Raw genomic sequence first — 27,641 nt, 5'->3', positions numbered from 1 at the left:
GGGATGACCTGGGATGGGGGTGCATAAATGCTAGCTGAACTCAGTAGCTCATTTCAGTGCTGCCTGGTCTGTGTAATTGTATGGACATGTCACATAACCTTGCAGGTGTAATACTCATTGATGCAAGTGCTTCTGATACTGATCACAGTTCTGGTTGCCACGGGACTGTAAGGTGATAGGGGGATTGGGTGTTGGGGGATACATTGGGAATGTTGTTATTGGAAAAGAAAAGGTTGAGAAGTTAATGATTGCTGTTCTTAGGATTCTAAAGGGACTAATGCATCTTGTCCAGAACAGTAGCACCAGAGGAGACAGCCTGCAATTTAAGGAGGTAAATTCAAAACTAATTTGCAGACACATTATATTATTGAGAGTAGTAGTAATGATATGGGCTAGGTACTCCAGGAAGACAGTGGAAGCAATTTAACACAGATTCATTAGACTTGTCTTGGGGGAAATATTTTTGGAATCTGTTGCGCGCTATTTGAGAGTGATATAGTTTATTGTAGCGTGGCTGAAAGGAAGAGAGCAGTTTGGATTTGTCGATTTAAAACATGTCCAGTACTGGTCACCTGCCTGGATTTATTGTAAAGTAATTGATTGGGATTGCTGTTGTGAGTACATAAAACCTTGTATTATTGTGAGACCAGCAAGCTTGTAGCAGGTGAATTCAAAGATCCATGGCCATTGTGGCAGGTTTTGTGAAAAAGGTTTGGTATTTCACAAATATAAAGTATACAGTTGCCAAAGAGGCGGAGAGATACTTGAACAAAAATGCTTGACTTGGGAAATCCGTAATGGTGAATTTACAGGTAAAAATAAATAATTTAAAAAAAATACCCAGACTTGTTTTATTTCCATCCTCCCTATTTTCTTCAATCCTGAAGTCTCAACTACTTGCTTAGAGCCCTTCCCTGAAAATAATTGGAACCCTGCAGTACTTCACAAGGAATGACATGCGTGTTAATAAACTTTTTAGTATGGAAATTATCAAAGCCAAGTTCAATCTAATATTCTCACTTCCTTCACTTTCCATTGGGGAATGTGATCTTAGGCAGCATTATGATTGTTGATCACATAAATTTTTATACATCTTTAGCTGTCCTGGTATATCCTGAAAATGCTTTTCACTTCCATTTTCTCTCAGTGCATATGGATCCCTAACAGTCAGAAGCTTGCTGGACACGCGGGAGCACTGTCTGAATGAATTCAACTTTCCAGATCCTTACTCAAAAGTAGGCACTCCTGCTTTCCTTTACTTTATCTCGAAAAAAGAAATGGCATTCATTTACATGCAAAACAAAGGGTCGGCTGAGTGTCTTTGACTTTTATGTTGCGTTGATGATGGAAAACAGTGACCTGTGCTGACAGTACTGTGTGGTTGACAATGAAAGAGCCTTTGAACTATTTTAGGGATTGTACGATGAAGAGTTGGCTGCTAGGGGGTGCTGTTGTGCAAACAATGCTCTCCGGTATCACCAGAAATGTGTGCAGCCTACTCACCGCGCTAGTTCACCACTAACTCTTTTTGTAGAAAAGACTTTGAAGGAGATTCTTTATTTTAAACTACTTCCAATTTTACTGTGTCACTAAACTAAATAAACACCTAATAATTAAAAACCAATAATGCTAGATTTTTGTAAGTTGTAGTTACGTTATTGTCACATGTACAGTGATACAGCCTTGTCTTGCATACATTCCAATAAAATCATGCCATACTAATGCACAGTAATACACAGGTAAAAGTGAGCAATGACTGAGTTGATTTGGAACAGTTGCAAATACTTTCTTTTTACAAAGGTGTGATTTTGAAGCAAAATGACAAGGAAGTGAGGAACAAAAAAATCTAGATAATTGTTTGATTGATTTAATATACTGATAAGAGGCACTGGGGTGAATAATTATTTTTCCTTTCTTCCCCTTTGTAATATTTGAACTTAAAATGGGTTCTTTAAATGAATGTAACACTTGCATTGCAAGTTGAACTTATGGCCAGAGGAAGTGTCCCATGGGTTGAGGCAGCTACAAAATACTGGAAAAATGCAACTGGCTTTCTTACATCTTTATTTAGTTTTTGCTTATGTTTTCTGTGAAAACATATGTTAGAAATTAACCCCAGGATGAGATGGGGTTTATTTTTTTGGGGGGTGGGGGGCGAAGAGTATGTTGAAGGGATTTGCGCATTGGCAACAGATTTGTGGCAGGACTTGCAGTAACAAAGATGAGATTTTTTTAAATGCATGTAATTTGCTGCCCTTGTCTTTTTGAATTGTAAATTTAGATTATGCTATCAAGTTAGCCTTAACCAGCTGTTGATGCTTCATGCTGGACATATAGTGTACATAAGTGTTTTGGGTGATCAGTGGGGTGCCAATTAATTGAGTTGCTTTGTCCTGCAAGAAAAGTAAACTCCTGCATTTATATAGTTTATTTTTGTGTCGCTCCTCAGATGTCTCTCAAAGTTCTACATAGACAAATAATGATTTTTGATGTGCAGGAAACATGGCAGCCAATTTGTGCACAACAGAATCCCACAAACTGCAGTGTCCCTTAATGTTGATGAGGATCCTACAGTTTAACAACTTCACCTTTGATAAAGTAGCAGGCCCTTTGGCTAACCTAGACTGTGCCGACCAGTGATCTCCCCATATACTAGCACAATCTTACATTCTAGGGACAGTTTACAGAAGCCAATTAACCTACAAACCTGTGGGTCTTTTGAATGTGGGAGGAATCCGGACTAGCCAGTCGGTAAAAAGTTACGTGGTCACAGGACGAATGTACAAGTTCCATACAGACAGCACCCGTGCTCAGGATCGAACCCGGGTCACTGGCGCTGTAAGGCAGCAACGCAACCGCTGCACCACCGTGCCGCTATCTCATTTCCTTTCTGGCTTATACTTCAGAAAACCTGGATTTAAACATCAGAGGCCAATTTGACAAAAGGTTTCAATCTTGAAATGCAACTCAGCTTCACAGTCCACCACTGCTGCCTAACCTGCGGCGTGTTCTCAGCATTTTCTGTTCTAATTTCATATCTTTCATATTTCTAGCATCAGCATTTTGTTTGAGATTTCATGGAGCTTCTTTTTGATTCTGATTGTTGCTTCAACTTCCTGCTCCAGGGACTTGATGCTTTAATACAATGCTGAATGAGTAGTATCTAGCAGATGATAAATTGAGGTCTTACTTGCCCCTCACAGTCAAAAAAGATCTTATGAACCAGCTTGACAACAAGCAGGTATCTTCTCCTTGTGTCCTGGCCCAGACTTACTCATTAAGCATCATTGGTGAAATAGATTATTGAGTAATTTATCTTCTTGCTATAAAAGCAGAATTTCTGGTCAACGACGCATTGCTATGTTTAAGGGCTGAGTACACATTGGCTGCTGTGTCTCCTACGAGTGATTAACTTCACAAGTATTTCAGAGTGGCATAGATAGATAGGGTAGGCTGTCAGAACCCTTTTCCCAGGGTGGAACTGTCCAACACTAAAGGGCATGGAGGTAAGGTGAGAGGGGGAAAGTTTAATGGAGATGTGCAGGACAAGTTTTTTACACAGTGGTGGATCTGGAACGCATTAGCAGGAGTGATGGCGGAGGCAGATACCATGATGGCATTTAAGAGGCTTTTAGATAGGCATGGAAATGCAGGAAATATAAGGATATGCAGGCAGATGAGATCAGTTTAACTTGGCATCATGTTCAGCGCAAACATTGTGGGCCGAAGGGCCTGTTCCTGTGCTGTACTGTTCTATGTTTTATATATTAATCATGTATTGTTCTGGGACCTCTTGGGATCAGAAAAGGTGCAATGAAAGGAACTTTGTATCTTTAAGATTTCACCAGTGTTGGGGTAAACATCTGTATGTAGTAGAGAAAGATTTTCCCCATAAATTTTGCAATGCTTATATTAGTCTGGGGTTGGCATTGCTAGCAGATTAGTAGTGTTGAGACATTGTAATAAGAACATAAGAAATGGGAACAATAGATCATCTGGCCCTTGGGGCTGCAGCAACAGTCATTATGATCATAGCTGATCAATCTCAGCTCCATTTTCCAGTATTATTCCCTTTAATGTTCAGAAATTGACAATGCAGTGACTGAACCTCTACCACCCTCCTGGATAGACAAGCCCGAGGATTCGCCATCCCCTGAATTTCACTGCACATTTCGTATGTGTATGTGACGAATAAACTTGACTTGACTTGACTTGGAGAAATTTATCCTTGTATCGGTTCTAAATTGCGTGCCATTTATTCTGAAATTGTGCCAGTGATTCCTCAGCCAGGGGATGTTGTATTTTAGGAGGGGTAAGTTAAATGTGAATGCATTATATTTTATACGATAGATTCATTTATCCTTTTAAGAAATCTGACCTGTGTACTGTTGCCCAAATCTCATTCCACAACCTGCTGAACCTCTTTTGTGTATTTCTTTTCATGCCCAGGAGCTTGTGCTAATTGTAGCATTCGGTTAATTTTTGCACATGTGAGTCAATGCAATCAGTATTATGTTGTGTGCAGATGGACATTTGGTTGCAAATTTCACTGTACCTTAATTGGTTAAGTGACAATAAACGCAAACTTGAACTCGAACTTGAACCTCAGTTTGTCGAGACTAGTCTGTGGCACATGGTCTGTTGCACAGAGTATAAACAACCCTGAAATTGCAACAGACATTTATACCCCACTTTGGTTACTTGCATGACATTAGAAGATGAGCATCAGTTTGTGATCCATGTATAACATTCATGTGTTAGTTTTTTGTCATTTTCTGAAATTTGACTGGAGCCTTGTGCATTCACTGTTTTCCAGGTGAAGCAAAGGGAAAATGACGTTGCATTGAAACACTTTCAGAAGGTGGTGAGGAACTTGGACTCGCTGAGCATGGAGGAGCGGCAGTTTGCATTAGTGAAAGGTCTTTTAGCAGGAAATGTCTTTGACTGGGGAGCCAAAGCTGTTTCAGAGTAAGTTTGACAGAAACTCAATAAACTGTTTAATACTATGATATCTTGCTGGGTTGGTGAAATCTCAGGGGAAAATAGTGCATTTACAGACTAAAGGGGCAACTGGTTTTTGAAACACGGTTTAACTGTTGTAATAACATTTAGCAAAGTGAGCTTATTTCAGTATCCTTTGCAACGTCCTGGACCTGCCTGTCTTTGATCATGTCTTTCTGTTGTCACATTTAGTGTTCTTGAAACAAATTCAGCGTTTGGTTTTGAAGAAGCGATGAAACGACTGCAAGGTAAGGAGCCGTGTTGCATCTTGTGTCATCGTAAGAATTTAAAGTAATTCAACTCTACAATAAGAAGGACAATTCCCAGTTGGTGCTATAACTTAATATTAAATATTCCACATCAACAGCGGTACACAATTCCCCTCTCCCCAAACCCTGACCCCAGCATAGACACAGTATTGGTCTAATACTGAAATGTTTCTTCTCCGAGGGTTTCAGACTTTTTTAGAGTCCATCCCTGAAGGATTTGGTGTGAATGATTAACTCTTGCATGCTTTTGTATTTCTCAGCACGCCCTTGGCTGGTCGATGCATATAATGACTGGATCGAGCGACTTAAGGTAGGAATTTTCATGCATGGCCACTGTTTGCATTTGCACTGTTTGCAGGTCAGGTTATTCCACCAGGATGATCTGAGAAATAGAGGTCAAAGCTTTAATTTTAGATATGGGTGTAAAACGTGGGAGTGAGTCACAAGATGGTTCCTTAAAAGTGATTTGTTGGGTGTGTGGAATCATATGATGCCATAGCTGTATACATGAAACAAATTTGTAAAATAGTATTATTCGATCTCATAATCTGATAAATATTTATCCAAGGTAGATACAAAATGCTGGAGTAACTCAGCGGGACAGGCAGCATCTGGAGAGAAGGAATGGGTGACGTTTGGGTCGAGACCCTTCTTCAGACTGAAAGTCAATTGAAAGCTGCCCAAGCAAAATAAAAGATGCTGTTCCTCCATTTTGCATTTAGCTTCACTCTGACAAAGGAGGAGGCCTAGGACAGTGTGTGAAAATGGAAAGGGGAATTAGAGTGTTTAGCAACCGGGAGATCAGGTAGGTCCAGGCAGGTTGAGTGAAGGTGTTCAGCAAAACGATTGCCTAGTCTACGTTTGGTCCTGCCGATACATAAGAGTCCACATCTTGAACAACGGATACAGTAGATGAGGTTGGGGGAGATGCAAATGAAAATCTGCCTAACCTGAAAGGACTGTCGGGGTCCCTGGGCAGAGTTGAGGGAGGAGGTATAGGGGCAGGTGTTGCATCTCCTGCAGTTGCATGAGAAGGTACCTGGGGAGGGTGTGGATTGGGTGGGAAGAGATGTGTTAACCAGGGTGATGCGGTGGAAACAGTCTCTGCAGAAGGCGGAAAGGGGTGAAGATGGGAAGATGCCACTAGATGTGATCCCGTTGGATGTGTCGAAAATGTCGGAGGATTATGTTTTGTATGCGACGGCTAATGGGATGAAAGGTAAGGACTAGGGGGACTCTGTCCCTATTGCGACTAGGGGAGGGGGAGCAAGGGCGGAGCTGCGGGGTACTGAGGAGACACGTGTGAGGACCTTATCTATGATGGAAGAGGGGAACCCATGTTCCCTAAAGAATGAGGACACCTCTGATGTCCTGGTAAGGAACACCTCATCTTGGGCGCAGATGCGTCGTAGATGAAGGAATATGGAGGAGTAGGGGATAGAGTCTTTGCAGGAAGCAGGGTGGGAAGAAGTGTAGTCGAGATAGTTGTGGGAGTCAGTGGGTTTGTAATAGATGTCAGTCGATAATCTATCGCCTGTGAAGGAGACGATGAGATCAAGAAAGGAAAGACCTTATCTTGCCTAATTCGGCTTGTCCTCCACACCAAAGCCCAAAGTTCCCCAAAGCCTACACTGTGATTTTGAGACTGCCCCTCTCAAATGACGGCTCTCACAGGAGCTTGCCTTCCTTGTCTATGCTGCTAGTAAGATTGAAGCTGTTGAATACTGAGTTCTGTAAGTGCCTTATTCAGGATAAATGTGTTAGAAAATGTGTGCAGAAAGCTAATGTTTCTTTCTAGTTTTCTCTTTTAAATTGTTTTCAATTGACATTTTGCTTCTAAGCGATTGTGAACAAAGCACCTGGAAAAGCATTGCAACAATTTCAATCAAATGGGGAGGTAGAGTTTTTATATCCAGAATAATAAATATATAGAAATTCAGGTGCAACCAGGAATCAAGTTATTTGCTCCACATGGTTTATAAATAGAATATTGTGTAGCTGTACTGAATTGTAGGACAGCTAGTTAGTAAAATATCATAAATGTCAAGAATAAAACACAAGTGGTTGGAACTGCCATTAAGTTTTTAATTTGTCTGTAGCCATAAATCAATCTGATGTTCGTAGCACGCATTGTTAGTTCTATTCTATTCTATTCCTATCATATGTCAGTAATAACTATTCGCAATGCCATTAAGTTGTCTTGATAGTTCTGTTTTATGAAAACAGACTCTGCAAGAAATTCTGCACATTTCTTCAAGACATGACCAATTGAATGATTAGAGATTAAAAAGCTGAGATGAGATTTACTTAGTGATCAAATACCAAACGCTACTGGCTTTCTCTTGCAGGGTCCTCCTCACAAATGTGCCTTATTTTTCGTAGATAATAGTGGGATAGACATAATTCTTGGAGTTTTCCCATTTGTCAGGGAGCTGCTGTCCAAAGGCACTGAGGTAAGGTATCGCACATTGCTTCATTTCATTGTGAAATAATGAACCACCTACCGACCCCTCCTCTTGTTCTATTCCTTGTGCTACCCCAAATTGCTTAACTAGTGAATTTGTTTGTCTGTGAGTGCTGAGGCTTCACTGTCTGAGCCATTGTGCTGGACTTGGTGGCAGTGGGCCCCACAACTGCCGGTAATACACTGAGCTACTTGGGAGTTAAATGCATCACACCAATGAACCTTATCCAATAACAACTGGGTACCAGTGTGCAGAGGGGGCAGGCCTTAAAAATTAAGGTACCAGTGTAGGAGGTTTTGTGGGAGAAAAAATGGAAAGGCCGCGCAGAGATGGTTACTTAAAGCTGACCTCCTGGTGCGCGAGTACCAGCCTTAAATAAGTCTCCCGTTACTTTGTAACAGGTGATTTATCAAAACTGGTGCTCGTGCACCAGGAGCTCAGCCTTAAATAACATCAACTTCACGTGGCCTTTCCATTTTTGCTCCAACACCAGCGAAAACCTGCTCTACATGTGTGAATGTTTGGCCAGATTAGCCTCAAGGGTGCCCTGATATTCAATGGTGACTCCAGGAAGGCAGAAGTAAAGAAGAGATGAGAATTGGGAGGATGATAACTTATTTTCCATCTATTAGGGAGATGTTCTTTCATTAGTGTCGCTCAGGAGGTCAGCTGTTAATCCTTCCCCACTCCCAACCCTGTGTGAGCTTTAGGTCATTGACTAAAGGCTTCACATACTGAAGCTACTGCACAGCTGCCTGGTGCCATTAATGTTTTATTCTAAGTTTGAAGCGTTCTTGCTGTAGGCTTGGCTACAAATTGAACAAATGTTAAAGATATAAAAATGTAATTTAGTTTCAAATTTTGTTCTGGTGCGATGGTGTAATTGTGTGCTCTTTGCTGCATTTGTTTAAGCAGAGAGCATTTACCATGTTTGAACTTCTATAATAATAAATTAAAATGCTCATATCTATTTTATGTGTAAACTATATTAATATGGATGTTTTAGCCGTGTGCCATGCAAAGTTAGGTGGAATAGAGGTGCAGAACACAATTACTTTAAGATAGGGCATCTTGGTGAGCGTGGACAAGCTGGGCTGAAGGGCCTGTACCTGTGCTGTAGAATTCTATCATACATGATCCATCTGTACAGATCCAGCTGAGCCCTTTAAATTAGAACATAGAACAGTCAACATAGGAAAGGGCCTTTGGCCCACAATGTCTGCTGAATATGATGACAAAACAAATTCTTTATGTGCCAACACATAATCTATATCCCTCCACACTCTGTATATTCAAGGGCTGGGAGGGAGAAAGAGCTAATAATAGGATGTCTGGCTGTTCATACATCTTCCTTTTCCTCCCTTGGATGACATGGTTCGCAACAAACATTGGAGGAAATCTGTGTTTCACTTAAGACTTTTCACATGGAGAAATGTCAGCTAGATACATCTCGTGTAACTTCACTCGCCATGCTAGTTTCATCAAGTGTTTTTGCTACGTGTAGGATGGGTTTTCACATTGCAGTAACAGTAAGTTGACATGTTGGAGAGGAATAAATCATTTTGAAAACTATATTTATTCATGATAAACATCACCTCCTGAGTTATAAGTGTGTCAAAGATGACCTTGTTCGCAACTTCTCCCCTTCCCACATCTTCCCTTTGCCAGCTAGCTGTTGTGCAGAAGAACTTTGTGTAGATGTTGCCAATTTGGTGCCTGATCATCTTTCTCTGTCTATCATCCATTTCCCCTCCTTTATGAGCAGTCCAAGCAGCTGGGACTAATACTATATGGAGAATGGATAGGCAGTGACAGTGCTTGGACAATGTGCTGGAACATCTGGATCATTGCTGTAGATGCATTTGATGCAATGGGAGAAATTTGAGTCTTATTTTGCCATGCGGCTTTTACAGCACAGAAGTGGATTTGTTTAATTTCACTCCGAGCTTTCTGACATTACTGTTTTCCAATGCAGGTTATTTTAGCCAGTAACTCAGGACCAGCATTAAATGATGTTACTTGCTGTGAGTTGACAATAGTTACGGAGAGGATTGCAGCAATGGATTCAGTCATCAGGTATGAAACTGAACTTCATCCACCTTTGGTTCAGGTAAATGAAACCACTTACTTGTCAGAAGAATTCTGATAACATGGACCACTTTGCAGTTTTGCTTTCTTGTTGAATTTCATTGAATTTACACGGCTAACGAAACAGTGGGACTATGGGCTGAAATGTTTCGTTTGATACTGTAAGATTCTGTGGATCTTGGAATAGCTATAGATAAGCTGCTTGCATCGCCTTGAGTTTAGCCGGTCTTAGTTCAGGAACTGATCTTGCTCAGAGAGTGAAGACAAGGCCAGTTCCAATGATGATGCCCTCTTCCATCAAATAACTTCCTGATACAGGCAACCAACTAAGCTCACCTGTGAAAGATTTACTTAGGGACAGGACCTTTGTGCTTATTGATTCCCACTTTAATTGAGCGACAAAAAGCCACGCAACATTTTACACTGTTTCTCTCAACAGAAGAAATTGTATATGAGGGCTTGGTCTTTCTCCAGGGATCTGATGATTTTCTGCCATCTTTTTAATAGTTATTTGGTTCCTGTAATCTTGTTTGTTGAGGCTGTTGCTAATCCTTCCATGGCCTTGTAATCATTCGCTTCAAGTCTGTCTGAAACATTGCAAGTGATAACCATTTAACTTTGCTCCCTTTACTTTTTACAGGACAGCTTTAGAAAAAGATAAATTATTGCTAGTTCAGAGTGGCTCCAGTTCACCATGTCTCGATCTGAGGTACGTTTACCCCAATTGCCCAATCTTTTTTTCACCAACTTAATTTAATTTTATTTGTCTGTGTTGGGCCTCATTTCCTTCTTCAAATGTGGGCACATTACATTGCGTTCTGTCATCTTATCCTTTTCCTGTTACTTTTCATTTTCCAGCTCCTTTGTTTTGTAAGATCTTGAATGTACAAATTAATTTTGTTCAACAGTGCAAGAAAAAGTCAAGTTAGTCAACTGCAATTCAATTTCTTGGTCTTAATCCTATCCCGTCATGCTGACAATGCCAGACTCATTCACATTTTAAGACATTTTTCATTCTCGCTCCTCCTTCATCTACCCATTGAATCATCTTTCAGGCATGAGGATGATTGGGTAACTCAAAATCCAAGTGGTGGTTATTCATCCTTCCTCATGAAGTATAATTACTGGCCACTTCTAATGACCGCACTGCAGTCCTGATTGACAACAGAAGTCTGGCAAGGGTTCTGGAACATTCCGGTCTTTGCTGCTAAGTTGCCAGTAGCAACTGAACCATTGGGGAGTTGTTGTCCTGTTCTGTTGCTATGCCTGTGCTCCATGGGCTGAGTAATCTGGCATCAGTTCTGCCAATATCTGGCAGGAGGAGTGTAGCCTGTGTTTGTCTGTGTGATGTCCATCAATGTTTTTCTAGTATTCTTCCACTTACTTCACATCTCTGTCAGCCAGAGCTCAGTGGACTGCTAATTGAAACCGTGCCCCCCCACCCCAGCTCCCCAACAATTAGCCAGAGCACCAGAGACAGTGGCAGAAGGAGGCCATTCTGCCCTCTGAGCAGGCTGCTCCATTCATTAACGTCATGGGTTGTTTTTGAGATGCTTCCACTATTAGTTACAAGATTAGTGGTTGGACATTTAAAGCAGTGGTGTGCAGGAACCTCTAACAAGCAAACTGACATTGCTTTTGCATCTGATCTAGTTGCAAGAACAGCTACTTGGTTGCAGGATGACAAGATTGGGAATTCAATAGTAGGGGGTTTAGAGACACAGTGCGGAAACAAGCCCTTCGGCCCACTGGGTCCGCGCCGACCTGCGATCCCTGCATATTAACATTAACACACACAGGACAATTTTTACATATACCGAGCCAATTTACCTACATACCTGCACGTCTTTGGAATGTGGCGGGAAACCAAAGATCTCGGAGAAAACCCACGCTGTCACGGGGAGAACGTACAAACTCCGAACAGGCAGCACCCTTATTCGGGAATGAAGCCGGGTCTCCGGCGCTGCAAACGCTGTAAATCAGCAACTCTATCGCTGCACCACCGTGCCGTCATATAAGAGTCCAAAGGAATAGGTGAAAAACATTGTTAATTAAGGAAGGAATCTGTGAGGTGCTGAGTGGTGACATCGATGCAGTGAATACTGAGGTGGTGGTGGTTTCAGTGCAAAGAATAACGGGAATAGGAAAGCAGGTGGGATTCTGTCTGCCCTCTAGATGTTGCTGCTCGATAGGATAAAATGTAAATGGTAAATATTGAAGGCATGTAAGAGTGACCCACAATTATCATGAGTAATTTTAATCTTTATTGATAGGATTAATCAAACTTGAATTGAACAAACTATGTTGTGCGTCAAGGAATATTCCTTAAAGCAGTATGATACGGAACTTACTCACGACGAAGGGTCTCAACCTGAAATGTTACCCATTCCTTCTCTCCAGAGATGCTGCCTGTCCCGCTGAGTTACTCCAGCTTTTTGTGTCTAACTTCAGTTTAAACCAGCATCTGCAGCTCCTTACGCTACTCGTGAACAGGTTATTTACAGTTCTTTATGTCTAATGGCGTTGGATAGTGTTGGGAGCGTTGAGGCTGTGCATCAGAAACAGATAGAAGCCTTGCATGAAAGGAGCTATCTATTGCACCAGCCCCATCAGCCACTACCTGATCTATCTGTGGAAGAGTTGGCAATTCCCACTTTGTCATCGTGAGCCCCCACAGAACCCAAGTGGAAGGAAATATTTTTTTAACGCAAGGATCAGCAAGGAATGAGCTATTAAAAGGTCTTGGTCTGTTTTTCTGTACTTTGACCCTCTCTGCACCTGTATTTGTTTTGGCCATTGATGTACTTCGCTTAATGCTTTTCTAACTTCTTCACTTTGTTTCTCCCCTTCGTTAATTGCCTTCAAGGTTAGAGAGTGATGTTGCAGGCTGCGTCTGATGTTCAAGGTTAGAGAGTGACGTTGCAGGCTGCGTCTGATGGTTCTTGTATTTCTCTTTTTTTTTAGTCGGCTTGACAAAGGATTGGCGACGGTGGTGTGGGAGAGGAAGACTGACTTAGTGATCATTGAAGGCATGGGCCGAGCTATTCATACAAATTATTACGCTGCATTACGTTGTGAAAGCCTGAAACTCGCTGTCATCAAGAACGCCTGGTTGGCAGAGCGGCTTGGTGGAAACATCTTCAGTGTAGTTTTTAAATATGAGATGGCACCAAAGTGAAAATGTGGACTACTTGCTGAGGAAGGACTTGGCGTTGCACTGACACTGAGAGGGCCGTGGAATGTATTGTAATATTTTCTGTGATTATATATTTGCAGATTGGAAAAAAAGTTAATATGGATCTGCAAAGCTTTTGTGTCAGAAGCAATAATATATATTATATATGTACAGCTACCATATACTTGTTTTAAGAAAACATTTATTGTACAGACAGTATTTGTGGAAATGAATATTGTTTTGCTTTTGTTCACTCAAGACAATCAGGTTTAATGCTATCCCTTTCTCAAGCTGTTCCCTTGAATAAATCGAGAATGGATGGTGTGAAATGCAGATGCTAAGGTTTGGGTCCCTCTAAGATGAATTGGTACATGGCTCAGATTTACATCCTGTGATTGGCACTCAGTAAAACAGTTATACATGTCTTTAAATCTTGAATTATATCAGAAGAGAACAATTTAAGTAATTTAAAATTAAGGATATAGTAGTGTTCAATGCAAGTTGTTTACTGTATTAATATGTACAGTGGGAGTGAATTAGTCTGGTGGATTTAGTAAGGGGGAGCACTTTGAGTCTTAACAGGTTTACATTGAAGTCTACTGCATTGTAGACTCTTTGACTCACCCTGGCAATGCCTACCAAAAGAACGCATCTGTGCTAATCCCATTTATCAGCACCTAGTCTGTATCCTTCTCTGCTTTGGCCATTCAAATATTTAGTTTAGTTTAGTGATACAGGTCCTTCCGCCCACCGAGTCCGCACCGACCAGCGATCCCCACTTACCAGCGACTACTTAAATATTGTGAGGGCATCTGCCTCCAAAACCCTCTCGGGCACTCAATTACAAATTCCAACCACTCTCTCAGTAATAAAGACCTCCTCGTGTCCCTCTAAGCCTCTTGCTCCTTATTGTAAACTTCTGCTCTCTGGATATAGGCATTTCAAGTCTGTCATGTGTTCTGTTTCCTTGCCAGATGAAAGAATGCAATCTTGTGCTTTTATGGAAAGCTTGGGGATAGTCCAAAATACGTTAAAATCAATGAGGTGCTATTTAAATCTTTGTGATATGGGAAATGCTTCAGCCAATTAATACTCTACAAGGGCCCCTCAAACAGCAATGGGGTAGTGTCCAAATCAACCAAACAAAAATACTGTCCCATCACACCCCCTGTAATTATTCCCTGCGGCTTTTACATTCTCGAGTTTACATTTTCCTCTAAAGATAGCATCTTCAGCAGCCTCTCCATCACTTTGCACTGTGCTAGAGAGTCATCCGAGACTTTGAAATGTATTTCTGGGCTTGGATTGAGCTCATAACCTCTCAGTTCTTGCAAGAAAGATCTGCACTGATGGGCTGTTAACACCTACACAGTACCATTTCCATGAGCGCCACAGGCAAAGTCTGCAATCTGAAGCAACTAATATCTACAAACAGTAATTCAAAGGATTATATCTATAATTTGTTGTAACCTACACTGTGCATCAGCAATCCTGAGGCCTTATTTCATGAATGACCTTCTACCTGGCAAAAAAATGAGTGTGGCGTGAATTGATTCACCCTATTGTTCGTGTGATGGCATGTAAACAAAGGTTTTGTCAGGCAGCAAGTGTTGCATACAATTCTGCCCTTTATAATTCATTGCAAGCAATGCTTGGTGCAAGGATTCTGTTTGTAGGAAGGAACTGCAGATGCCGGTTTACACCGAAGATGGACATTAAATGCGGGAGTAACTCAGCGGGACAGGCAGCATCGCTGGAGAGAAGGAATGGGTAAAGTTTCGGGTTGAGACCTTTCTTCAGACTTGAGAGTCGGGGGAGAGGGATTAGTTCTCCAACTAGTTTCATTTTCCTCCTGATTAAATATTACTGATTGTGTGGATTGGTGTCACCTTCCCCTCTGCTAACAATGTACCATTCTACATTTCCTTGATCATCGTACCCTTTGATCTGTGTTTTCACACTTTACCCTGTCTTATCTCGTTCTCCCTCTCCCCTGAATCTCAGTCTGAAGAAGTCTCGACCCAAAACGTCACCCATTCCTTCTGTTCAAGAATTCTACTTTGTGTGTGTGTGTGTGTGTGTGTGTGTGTGTGGACCTGGTAATAGGATGGTGATGGAGCAATGAGAGAAGGTTCAGCCAAGATAGTAGAATGTTTATATGGTGTTTTCTCATGAAGCTGTAAAGCTTCAAAGAGGTCCTGATATTTCAATGAAGAATTTACGGTCAGATAAATTGTAGGCCGATTATAATGGGGGTGTCGGGGTTGGAATTTAAATAGCTTAGAGTTAAAGGAGTCTGTCAACATTTGCAGTCTAGGCTTGTGTTCAAACAAGAGTCCCTGAGTATTCTTAGGTATTCGGACAAGCAATCTGATTTACCAATGTACTTTGGATATAATAATCCTCAATGTAGCCCAAATGGAGAGGTTTGAATAATTTCCTTACGACTTTGAGGGAGTCCATTTAGTTGGAATTTATGCTGGCTCTTAGCGAAATCCCATTCCTCTGCTTATTTTTCTGTGATCTATTCTCATTCACATGGCCATCAACATCACCTGAACTCCATTACCATCCACCTATCAACACCAGGGGCAATTTACAACGGCCAATTAACTTACTAACTTGCACGTTTTTGAAATGTAAGAGGCAACCTGAGCAGGCAGGGTAGCCCAAGTGGTTGCATGTAGGACATGCAAACTCCACAGAGGCAGCACTGGAGGTCAGGATTGAACCTGGAAGCCACACTACCTATGCACCACTGTTACTTTACAACTAAGCCTGGTGATCATACTGGGTTTATGCATGTAATATGCAATGTCTTTAAAAGTCTTTTGCAGTTGAAATAACTCTCCTTGAGAGTCTGGTATAGTTTTGCTCAGTTTGTCATTAAAACCCCAATCCTAAAGTGCCTTCTATTCAACTGCTGAAATGGTGGTGGCAAGATTCACTTGCTCTTTTTAAGCCCCTACTAGTTATTGCTTTGGTCTCCCTTGCTGAAGCAAGCGGGTGTCCTCAGGAAGTGACATGCTGCGCAGAATAGTATCTGATATGATTAATAGTATGGAAAAGGTGCATGAACAGCACCCCTTCAAATTTTCACCCAAAAAGATTTGGCAATTCTTTCCCCAAAATAGAAACACTGGATCAATTGAAAGTTTCAGGATTAAGTTTGGTGACATTTGTTGCTTAGGAAATTGCATTGCAGTTGACTCTTGAGTGTGGCTACTTGGGTTCCAAGTGGCAAAAGGTAACTTTAAAAACCCCCACTAAAACCAAGAAACTTGGGTCATGGGAATAGGACTCAGTTGAGAAGCTTGTGAAGGGAGAGCCTTTCTGATTGGACAATTGGCCAAACATCTATTGGACCAAAGTTCTGAATAAAAGAAATCTTTCTTAGCCTTTGCAAAAGTTTCAAATTTGTTCTTTATTTTCTTAGGACTTGCTAAAGTGCCTCAGAAGAATCATCTTGAACAATTGCTGGTGGTGTGGTCACACGGTTGGCATTTGAATGAGTAACTGGCTGGATAATTGTTTGCTGGGAAAGGAATATTGAGTAGAACCCATACTCTTGCAATAGTACTGTGGTGACATTTGTATTCATTGAGAGTGTTGTTGAGGTTTTGGTTTAAATCATCAAAGATGACACCCTTGCATATGCAGCATTCTTTCAGAATTGTGCCAGCAAAGTTGCGTGTTGAAGCTGATATTGGGGATTGAACCCATGATTTTCTGCTGTGAAAATCTCTAGTACTGCTTTCCCAGCTCAGCACCCACCTACAGTGAATATTGGGTATGGACCATTCAATTATATGTTTGCCATCTATAAAATCTTGCTTCCTTTTCAATTAGTAATAGTACAGCTGAACCTCGTGGATCTTGTACAAGTTTCAGTTTATAACCACGGGCACGGTTTTATGTACTATTTTTAAAGTTCTTAAAGGCTAACGTGACCGAATAGAATGGCCAGTCAGCACAAACTCTGCTGAGTTAGCCCAATTTGTCTTCATAAGAAATGGCACAAATAATACTCGTTACTGTACCCTGCTCCCATGCTGAAACTCTCCTTCAGATGCAATGGCTTGAGGTGAAAAGAATGCTTCATAAACAGATTGCTTCCTGTGGTGGGATTGGAGAGGCACATTATGCAACATTAATTGAAAAGTAATTAAGACCAGATTCCAATGCAGCAGCCTACAGCTGTTTTTTAATTAATGTGCCAGGCAAGAGATAGTATATGTAATGTTTGAGACAATGTGCCATCGATGCGAATTGTCTGCAAGAAGAGCTTCGGTTTGTTGCAGTAATATGGACAGAAAATCGTAACGGACGGCACAGTTAATCCTTCCAATTAGAGACTGCAGACCTCAGGGCAACCACATTGCTTATATTCTGTTACAATAGCAGTTCCTATTTATAGAGAGATTTTATATACATAACAAGAGTCCAACCTGACCCTCATGGCCTGATTGCACTGCACTAGCACCGGATATGCCGTCTACAGGACATATTCAACCAAGGGAACAGGCTGGGAAAGAGAACAACCTTACTGTATTTTATGTGATCAACCAGGTAACACCATGTGTATAAATTAAATACAGATTATTTTGGAAGGAATATTTAGTACTGTGATTTTTGTTTATGCCTTGATATGAAAAAAATGATATACTTGGCACGTGCCCTGTTTTTTCCTCCTTTGGTTTGGCCTGTGTAGAATATCATGGTGATCAGGGTGTTAATCAAGTCACTTTATTTCTATAGCACATTTAATATGTTACACGGATGTAGAACAGGTTTGATGGAGCAGTGTATCTTAATATGTACATTACAATTTGTATTGAAATTATTGCTATTTTGCTTGGTTTTCATCAGTTTAGGTTTACTCCAGAAGAGATTGTTATTTCAGCTAGAAAGGAGTTTGGTCAACTTTCATGTTCATTGAAAACAAGGTTTTAACTCTGGTTCTCTTTGCACAGATGCTGCCTGTCCCAAGAGTGTCGAGTATTTTCTATGCTCTGATTTCCGGCACCTGGGGTTTATTTTGATTCCCATTATGTACAAGTTGATTTTGATAATTTTCACTTTAGCATTCTCTTGATCGATTACTTGTTTTTTCTTGAAACAAATTGTTGCACTGTGAGAAACATCTGCCCAATGCACTGCGGTTACAGCTAAAGTTGCTTTAACGGCACATTCAAAACTGGTGACCTCCACCACCAAAAAAGACCAGGGTCACAAATGCACACGAACACTCGCAGATCCCCCTCCAAGGCACAACCTCTCAACTTACAAATATAGTGTTGTTTTCTTCATTGCTAAGTCTAATGCCATGAATTCCCTTCACAACAAAATGATGGGGATATCTTGACCAAAATGTCTGCAGCCACCCACTATGGTGCTCATGACAATTTATTGGATAATTAAAGTTGGGCAGCGAAATGTTGCTATGTCATTTACCAAAAGAACCCTCAGACATTCAGCTATTTACTACAGGGGATTATCTCATGTTAAGTTTCACCTTCTGACCTGGAAATGCAGCATTTAAAACATACCCCAAACTACATCAATCTTGTTGATATCAAATCATTTTATTGAATTATTCATACTGCCAAATGCAAGGCCATCATGAGTATTAACATAAAGCTAACTGAACTTTATATTAAATTGATTTAATGAAAGCTTCACTTTGCAAAACCATTCTGCATTGGAGTACCAGATTAGTCTAAAATCAGCATTAGCATGAGACCTATGTTATTACAGAGTACATTACAAGTTAAAGACAATGATTACCAAAGGCATGCACAATTTAAAAAGGAATAGAATGAAACTGAAGAACGTTGACCTCTTTCAGACATCTTTATTGACGTGCTTCACCAGAGATTTGCAATGGAAGGTGGACACCAAGCCTCAAGCAAACACTGTCCAGGGGCTGAGAACTTGCTTAAAGTATAAGAGTCAACAGAAAAAAAAGGCAGGGACAGGTAGGAAGTAAATTTACACTGCTTGAATTTAGGCTGCTGAGGATATTTGCAATTGAGTTCTGCAGTCTAAATCCAGTTGGTGCCAGGGGGGTAGAAACTACTTAACGTGAAGATGGGAGATGTGGTGGTGAGGTGAGAAAAGCATGATTACATAGATCAGTGTATTCCCAAGCTGTGGTACTAACATTCTGGTGTAATATCCAATGTCAGGCCCTGCGGTTTGCAGAACTGTTTCAATTGCTTTCACTGCTGGCAATGGGGACTAAGAGCACAAAGTACTGGTCAGGCAGTATCTGTGGAGAACATTCAGGCACATTTTTTTCCAAGTGGATAACATTTCAAGTGTTCTGATGAGATGACATAAACCTAGGTTTTGCCAGTTCTGCCAGTTGTCAGTTCCACCTCAATTGTATTGTCAATAAATTCTGGTTGTGTATTGTAGAACCTGTTCTACACCCAACGTATTTATAGGGGATTTGCACTATTAATTCCTCCTTTTAGAGTGGGCGAGGGTGGGGTGGGGTGGGGATTAGAATCCTCCCCGGGCAAATGGTCCCTATTAGAATTTCAGATATTTTACCTGCTTTTTTCCAGTGTTTGAGTGATTATTTGCAGCAGATTTCTTTACATTTTTCCAATATTTAAAATTGAACATTTAGCACCTTTATAAAAAAAAAAAAAAAAAGGCTAGCTTCTATTGACCATGTTTTGAAGGTAACTCAAATGTAGCTTTCCATGGCTTTAGTTTTAGCGCGGAAACAGGCCCTTCGACCCACCGAGTCCACCCCGACCAGTTAGCATTACTACATTCCTACTGACTGGGGACAATTTACAATTTTTACCAAAGCCAAATTAACCTACAAACCTTTGGCGTGTGGGAGGAAACGGAAGATCTCGGAGAAAACCCACGCGGTCACGGGGAGAAAGTACAAACTCCGTACAGACAGCACCCGTAGTCAGGATCAAACCCAGGTATCTGGCACTGTAAGGCAGCAACTCTACCCCTGCGCCACCGTGCCGGCCGTGTTGAAGGTCTTATTCAGCAATTTCACAGGCACTGGATCATGTGAGCAGACCTGAATGCGTCCACCTGTCTGTTTCCATGGACATCTATTGTCTCCATATAAGCACACAGTCAGAATAGAAGGCTGTAATAACTCAATTATAACTCGGGACAGTGGAGCATGTGGCTTGTAAGATAACCAAACTCCTTAACTGTATTACATTCCTTAAACGTGGTACATTGCAGAGTGAAGAGTCCATGTAATTGCAATGGTTTGTGGAACTTGGTTGAGCTGCATGCAAGTGAAAGTGAAAGGCTTGGATAGAGTGGATGTGGAGAGGATGTTTCCACTAGTGGGAGAGTCTAGGACCAGAGGTTATAGCCTCAAAATTAAAGGACATTCTTTTGGAAGGAGACGAGGAAGAATTTCTTTAGTCAGAGGTTGGTGAATCTGTGAAATTCTTTGCCACAGAAGGCTCTGGAGGCCAAGTCAACGGATATTTTTAAGGCCGAGATAGATTCTTGATTAGTACGCGTGTCAGGGGTTACAGGGAGAAGGCAGGAGAATAGGGTTAGGAGGGAGAGATAGATCAGCCAGGATTGAATGGTGGCGTTTACTTGATGGGCCGAATGGCCTAATTCTGTTATTATCACTTATGGCGTTATGTATGGTAGCCAGGAAGAATGGGTTTCTCGCCTGCCATGGACCCCACCAGCATTATTTGTTTTGCAGTGTTAAAATTGAAGCACTTTATAGGATTTTCTGCCATAATATAATCTTACCTGAAAAACTAATCTCTTTCAGAAATGTTTTTTTTAATATATAATTTACAAAATTGGTGACCATTAATCACTGTTTATTTATTATAGATGATGCCTTGCTTTGTATTGCAGAAGATTTATGACACAAAAAGAAGTGTTTTGACATGCCCTGGATAAATGTTTTTCCTCATCTGTCTCCTTTCCTTTGACCAATACTCTGCCCCATGTTTTACGACCCTTCTGCTAAGGAGAATAGGTTCATCTTATTTATTCTCAGGCCCCTCGTTATTTTACTCGCCTCAAATAAAGCTTCCTTTGCCCTCTTCCTTTTAAAAGAAAACAATAGTAAATTATCCAAACTCTCTTTCTGAATCTTTTCTGCAGTAGAATCAGATCCTTCCTATAATGCCCTGACCAGGATTGTTACATGAAATAATTGTCTCCATAATGTTTGGAGTTCAGCTACATGCTGTAATTTTACAGGTTAACATTAGCAGAAGAAAATTGTGTATATCATTAAATTCAACTTTTGTCTTCCACGGTGAAGTCTTCAGGCCTTGGTCTTTTTATTGACCTCATTTCTCTCTTTAAATCGAAGATTAATTTCTTCAGTGAAAACATTGCAGCATGATTTCTGTAAATGAAAAGGATGACAAAGGAAACAATAAGAACATTAATCCTGACAACGGCCACACTTTTAACACCTTTCAAGATGTGAATGCTGCAGTGCAGGCTTCAAGCCAACTTTGGAATGTATCCCATTTATTGTACAGTGCGGAAAAATTCTTCCTGAGTCCTACAAATGTTTATTTCTCTGTGACTCCAGTCTGGAGCAGAAGCCATACTCTCCATCTCGCCTTACCAGAACCCTGAGCTGACATCAAAGTTCCTTTTGGGAAGTTGATTAAAAAAAAAATTTCTTCCTTTGCATCATCTCCATTTTTCTTCATTCGTTCTGCCCTGATTTCCTTTACTTTGGTTCACATTTTGGGAAAGGTGTGGGAAGAGTTTGGCGTGCAGCTCATATTAGCAATGTTACAAAATTTTGAGATTAAAAAAATCAAGTCTGCAATTTATCCCATCAGATAAAGCATAAAAATAACTTTAATTTGACACCTAATTCACTTTCATATCTCAAGTATTTAAAAAGTTATGGCCATTTTCATACTCGGAAATTAGCATCTTGATTTTCTATGGACATAACAAAAAAGCTGTGATCGTGGACAGTCAAATGGCCATAACTTTCTTAAAAATTAAGAGAACTGAATGAAATTTTCAGTTATCATAAATTGAAGCATTCTGAAACAAATATAAAATAATCTTACTTGGATGACCTGAAATTAAAGCATATAATTAGTTAGTTACCCAATTGTAGCTCATTTCAGACTTCAATTACTAGATCTAAACATCTATCCATTTCTTAATAAATGATTAACATTTTTAAATAGCCTAAGTGTCCAAATAATATTCACAAATAATTCATAATAAAACATGATTTTAAAATCTCATTTACATTAATTTATAGGCCAAATGGAAGGAATTTAGTGTTCAATTGCTGTAAATTAAAGTCCATTTAAATCAGCTTTCTAGTGGGATCCTGTGAACGCGCTGGTTTAGAACGTTCACATTGCGGTAGATTTGTGCCCTCAAATGCCCAGAAAAATACTGCGGGATATAATGGGGCCCAAATTAGCTACTCGCAACATTAAACTTTGTATAAAGGGATCTTAAGAAGCCCTTTTTAACGTAAAAATAAACAACCTACCTTCCGTTTTCCCCTGTATGAGATCCGGCCCGTTGTCGGCGGTCGGGGGTTTAGAGGTTAATTTTTAACCTACTATAACAAGTAAAGAAAGCCCTTAAAACTAAAAATAGCTCCAGCTACGGAATCTTCCAGCGATTTTTCGTTAATAATTAACTAGGCTGAAAAACCTCGATTTGAACAGCCTAGGGAAAATCGCGTTTTAAACCCGCCCCCCTCTAAACGGCGCCAAAATCGCGCACACGGGCTGGGACAGATTTTCAGCGACGCTTCAGGTAGGCTTTGCAACATACCTACTCATATCCACCTGTATAAAATATAAAGCTCTTTCAGGCTCTTCCCACCCCTCCGTGCACCCAACTCCACATCATATGGACCATTGTGCCATCTCCCCCCCCCAGGACAGAATGGAGATCAAGGTAGTTATTCAAGTCCAACCTGCAACTTGATTTTATGACCATGAAGAATCTAGATTAAAACAAAGATACGATAATTCTAACCCGGTAGACAAAAAATGCTGGAGAAATTCAGCGGGTGAGGCAGCATCTATGGAGCGAAGGAAATGGGCAAAGTTTCGGGTCGAAACCCTTCTTCCTTCGCTCCATAGATGCTGCCTCACCCGCTGAGTTTCCCCAGCATTTTTGCCTACCTTTGATTTTCCAGCATCTGCCGATCCTTCTTAAAGAATAATTCTGACCTGGTTTGCTTCAACACAGTTAAAGACAGAAGCAGTTGTGTGTGAAAGTCGCCATCATTCAACAATAACACCTTTCATTTATGTAATGTCTTTGGCAGAGCAAAATGGCCCATTTCACTGAAATTCGTACTGAACACTAAATGTTGGCAATCCGAGGGCAGATGCACAAAATCACATCTAAGCTTTTAAGGAGTATGTTAGAGGAGGAACAAATGCCGCTGGCCTTCAGGATCGTCAGGATGGCGTAGCAATGTTGGTACCTTTAAATGCGGGCTGGAGATGGAGTCCCACTAATATCTGAACCCAATGAGATTGTGAACAGTAAGACAATGGAGGACTGGAGAATTGGTATCATTTTAGGAAGCAAGTGATTACTTAACCAGAAGCTAGAGTACGTTAGCAAAAGTCCATGGGTAAGTGGTGGTTGGTGCAAACCAGGGCGTGGGATGTAGAGCTTTGGATGACCTTCAAGGTTTTGGAGTGTTGAAGCCAAGTATTTGAGTAGTTACACAAAATAAAGGCAAGGGGAGGTTCGGTTGGTGTTTTGGAGACAGGTGGGCTTTATAATGCTTTTTATTCTAAGCTGTCAACTTTTGATGGAAGCCCAATAACCATGATCATATTGAATGGCGGTGCAGGCTCGAAGGGCCGAATGGCCTACTCCTGCACCTATTTTCTATGTTTCTAACCAGGTCTCCCAACCACAACCCATGAAATTAAATGCAGAAATAAGTCCTCTCCCTCAAAAAAAACCTTTTCTATTTGTCCAATATCTTCAAAATAATAATTGTTACGTATACATGGTCACTCCAAGCTCACGCATTTCTACAGGGAATGAGCCATAGAACAGAATTATGCCATTTAAATTCAATGTATTTGTAGCTTAATTGATCCTATTTAACAACACACGTCCAGCCATATCATCTTTCTCAATGCTTTCTCCCCGGTAATGAGAACATGGAAGTTCCTTATGTGGGCAAACAATTGTTTGTGTTGAAGGGAACACCAGGAAAAGCAAATAAAATGTTCTATGGAACCAGTCATAGTCACAGCTGTGGTGAGATTTGATTGTTTCTTCCAGAGATCTCTTATGAAAGTGAGTGCATTCGGGAGTGTTTTACCTCGGTGAAAAAGGAAGGTGGCAAAGAGCACATTATATGAAAGAGTGCATAGTGATGTTCGCAAGTGCCCACATGGGTTGTGAGGGTGGGAAGGGAGAGTGTTGAGTGTGTGTTGGATACAAATCAGCTTGATTTTTCAAGCATAGCTGTGTGGAGAATAGATTATTTCAGAACCTCTCTGCAGCCGGGGTAAGGGGCACGGAACAGGAGGTTGGAGCTTTGATTGAAGTGATACACAACGTCGTGACATTAGGAAAAAGGTTTCCGGAGCGAGGAGAAATGATGAAAATACATACATCTTGATCAGCCTTTTTTCTTGATTTGATGGCCAATTCAATGCCAGCGATGATCAAGGCCAAAGACAATCCAATCGCTAGAAGGAGTAAGGCGCCACCAATCTCGTTTAGTTTCACTGGACTCCATTGATTTGAGCTATCTTCATTGTTGCAAGATGACCTCCACCACTTGGCCCTCAGTTGATTCAAATGTCCAGACTCTTCCAGTTCCAATATGACAAGACTCAAATTATATTTGAGTGGATCACCTTGGACCACAAACAGAACAAATACCTTATATATCACTCAAGCAAAGTTTATCATTAATGTCAACTGAACATGAGAAAGCATGAAGATAGACACAAAAAGCTGGAGTAATTCAACGGGTCGGGCAGCATCCCTTGAGAAAAGGAAAACGTGACGTTTCGGGTTGAGACCCTTCTTTAGACTCAAGCAGGGTCTCGACCAGTTGAGAGTTACTCCAGCTTTTTGTGTCTATGTTCGAATTAAACTAGCATCTGCAGTTCCTTCCTACATAAGACGGGTGGCGCAGCAGTAAGGTTTCTGCCATACAGCGCTTGCAGCACCGGAGACCAGGGTTTGATCCCGACTACGGGTGCTGTCTGTACGGAGTTTGTACGTTCTCATGGGTTTTCTCCGATCTCTTCGGTTTCCCCCCCACATTCCAAAGACAAACAGGTTTGTAGGTTTAAGAAGGAACTGCAGATGCTGGAAAATCGAAGGTAGACAAAAATGATGGAGAAACTCAGCGGGTGCGTCAGCATCTATGGAGCGAAGGAAATAGGCAACGTTTCGGGTCGAAACCCTTCTTCAGGTTTGTAAGTTAATTGGCTTGGTATAAGTGTAAATTGTTCCTAGTGTGCGTAGGATAGTGTTAATGTGCGGGGATCGCTGAGGTCTGTTTCTGCGCTGTATTTCCAAAACTAAAATATGAGATTGGAGGTGAGGTACGGAATGTTGAGTGGGAAGCGCGTTCATGGCCTTGTGATGTCGTCGGAGGACCACCAAGAAATTGTGTCCCCCCCATGTTTCGATAGCGATTTCCGCCCCTGATGTAGTCGTGGTTTTGATGTAAAGATTCTCAAAAGAAGCTCCAACATAGGACTGGAGTTAAATAAACAGTTGGGTTTCGCAGTAAGATGCAACTCACCGAGACGAGTGGCTAGTCCATATCCCCTCATTGCAGCAACATCTGGGACCCTCATCAAGTTGCAGTTATTTGCAGCAGCCAGGTCTATTGTTGCTGTTTCACCAATCAGGGCATAATTGGAGGTGAGAACACGTTCCGTCCCTTCCCTCATTGTCCGCACCAGAGCAGAATCATCTTTGCTGCTCATCGCTGAATAGATTTCATGGTAGACTCGAATTTTTGATTGCTATGGGAACATTCATGTTAGAAAGGTCACATTTTTATATCCTTTTGCCTTATACAATAAATCTTTTAACTTAAAAATGACTCCTTGTTTATTCAAAGACAATATTGGTCATCTTAGACATCTTTTAGTAATTCTCTGCTTTCACCATTGGTTTTGTCCGGGGCTTTTGTTGCATAAACTGTTCAATCTTTAACTCCTTCCAGTTCTGCTAAAGTCATTGATTTGTGCTGTTAACTTTGTTTCCCTGATCTGAGCATTTTGTTAATTTTAATTTCAGTTTTTAGCATTGTCAGTATTTTGCTTCTATGGAGAGAGTTGAAAGTGTGGCCTTCTGCTTGTTCACTGTTGCCATATCAATCACTGTTGGATGATTAGTCTCCAGTGAGGGTAAGTGCGTTTGACTTGATTGACTCGTTTCAAAACTGAGTTAATTCCTATTCCAAGATCCAAGAAACATATAACATTCTTAAGGGATTGGACACGCTAGATGAAGGAAAAATATTCCCCATGTTGGGGGAGTCCAGAACCAGGGGTCACAGTTTAAGAATAAGGGCTAGGCCATTTAGGACTGAGACGAGGAAAAACTTTTTCACCCAGAGAGTTGTGAGTCTGTGGAATTCTCTGCATGTTTTCAAGAGTGAGTTAGATTTAGCTCTTGGGGCTAACAAAATCAAGGGATGGGAATAAGCAGGAACGGGGAACTGATTTTGGATGATTAGCCATGATCATATTGAATGGCGATGCTGTCTTGAAGGGCCGAATGGCCTCCTCCTGCACCTATTTTCTATGTTTCTGTGCTTCTATTCCACCCCTCTCCCATTTTCTTGATCTCCATTGTAGGGGACCGAGTATCGACTGCCATCTACTGTAAACTGACTGACTCCCACCGATATCTGGACTACACTTGCTCCCATCCAGCCTCTTGCAAAGATACTATCCCCTACTTTCAATTTCTCTGTCCCCATTGCATCTGCTCCAAAGATGAGGCATTCAATTCTAGTTCATCCATTATGTGCTCCTTCTTTAATAAACGTGGTCTCCCCTTGCTGTCATAGATGGGTTCCTCTCCCGTGACTCCTCTGTGTCCCGTAGTTCTGCTCCTGCTCCCTCTCCCACCAGACGGAACCAGGATGGAGTTCCCCTGGCCCTCGCCTATTACCCCACAAGCCTTTGCCTCTAACACTTCATCCTCCAACATTTCTGTCACCACCACCGTGATGCCTCTACCAGGCACATCTTCCCATTCCCACCCCTCTACACCTTTCGCAGAGACCGCACCCTCCCGCCGCACCTCAGTGCTTCACGTCCCTTCCCACCCAAACCACCCGTCTCTCGAGATACTTCCCCCTGTAACTGCAGGAGATGTTACACCTGTCCTTATACCTCCTCCCTCACCTCCATCCAGGGACGCCAGCAGGTGAGACAGGCGTGCATTTTGTCGAACCTCATCTACTGCATCCAGTGTTCCCAGTGCGGCCTCCTCTACATTGGCATGACCAAGCATTGACTCGGGGACCGTTTCGCCAAACACATGCCCAGTCCACCAAGTCTTGCAGGATCTCCTGGATGCTATCCATTTTAACACCTCTTCTCATTCCCATTCTCAGGACCTTTCTGTCCTGGGTCTTCTCCATTGCCTGAGTGAAGC

At 41.3% G+C, this 27,641-nt stretch overlaps 2 protein-coding genes across 6 annotated transcripts in view; one reads left to right on the top strand and one right to left on the bottom strand.

Annotated features, from left to right (window-relative positions):
* The window catches only part of pank4 (pantothenate kinase 4 (inactive)), a 38,502-nt gene extending 18,841 nt beyond the window's left edge, over positions 1-19,661 (top strand). For 2 of the 5 annotated variants that reach the window (XM_033048125.1, XM_033048124.1), the window contains exons 12-19: positions 1,148-1,235; positions 4,817-4,968; positions 5,194-5,249; positions 5,531-5,580; positions 7,619-7,723; positions 9,711-9,811; positions 10,464-10,532; positions 12,788-19,661. In XM_033048125.1, coding sequence (XP_032904016.1) covers positions 1,148-1,235; positions 4,817-4,968; positions 5,194-5,249; positions 5,531-5,580; positions 7,619-7,723; positions 9,711-9,811; positions 10,464-10,532; positions 12,788-13,001 — 835 coding nt within the window. In that variant the 3' untranslated portion in view covers positions 13,002-19,661. Of the gene's footprint in view, positions 1-1,147; positions 1,236-4,816; positions 4,969-5,193; positions 5,250-5,530; positions 5,581-7,618; positions 7,724-9,710; positions 9,846-10,463; positions 10,533-12,787 lie in introns of those variants that run through there. The other 3 variants (XM_033048127.1, XR_004416550.1, XM_033048126.1) reach the window with 3 other exon arrangements.
* Positions 19,662-20,815: 1,154 nt separating this feature from the next.
* The window catches only part of LOC116990452 (probable glutamate receptor), a 30,710-nt gene continuing 23,884 nt past the window's right edge, over positions 20,816-27,641 (bottom strand). Inside the window, exons 9-11 of the mRNA XM_033048128.1 lie at positions 25,768-25,993; positions 24,618-24,865; positions 20,816-21,375 (exon numbers count right to left, since the gene is read on the bottom strand). Of these exons, the coding sequence (XP_032904019.1) occupies positions 21,292-21,375; positions 24,618-24,865; positions 25,768-25,993 (558 nt within the window). The 3' untranslated portion in view covers positions 20,816-21,291. The remainder of the gene's footprint in view (positions 21,376-24,617; positions 24,866-25,767; positions 25,994-27,641) is intronic.

Source organism: Amblyraja radiata, chromosome 31 (assembly GCF_010909765.2).
Source record: "Amblyraja radiata isolate CabotCenter1 chromosome 31, sAmbRad1.1.pri, whole genome shotgun sequence".
NCBI lineage: Eukaryota > Metazoa > Chordata > Chondrichthyes > Rajiformes > Rajidae > Amblyraja > Amblyraja radiata.
This window is presented reverse-complemented; position numbering and strand designations above follow the sequence as displayed.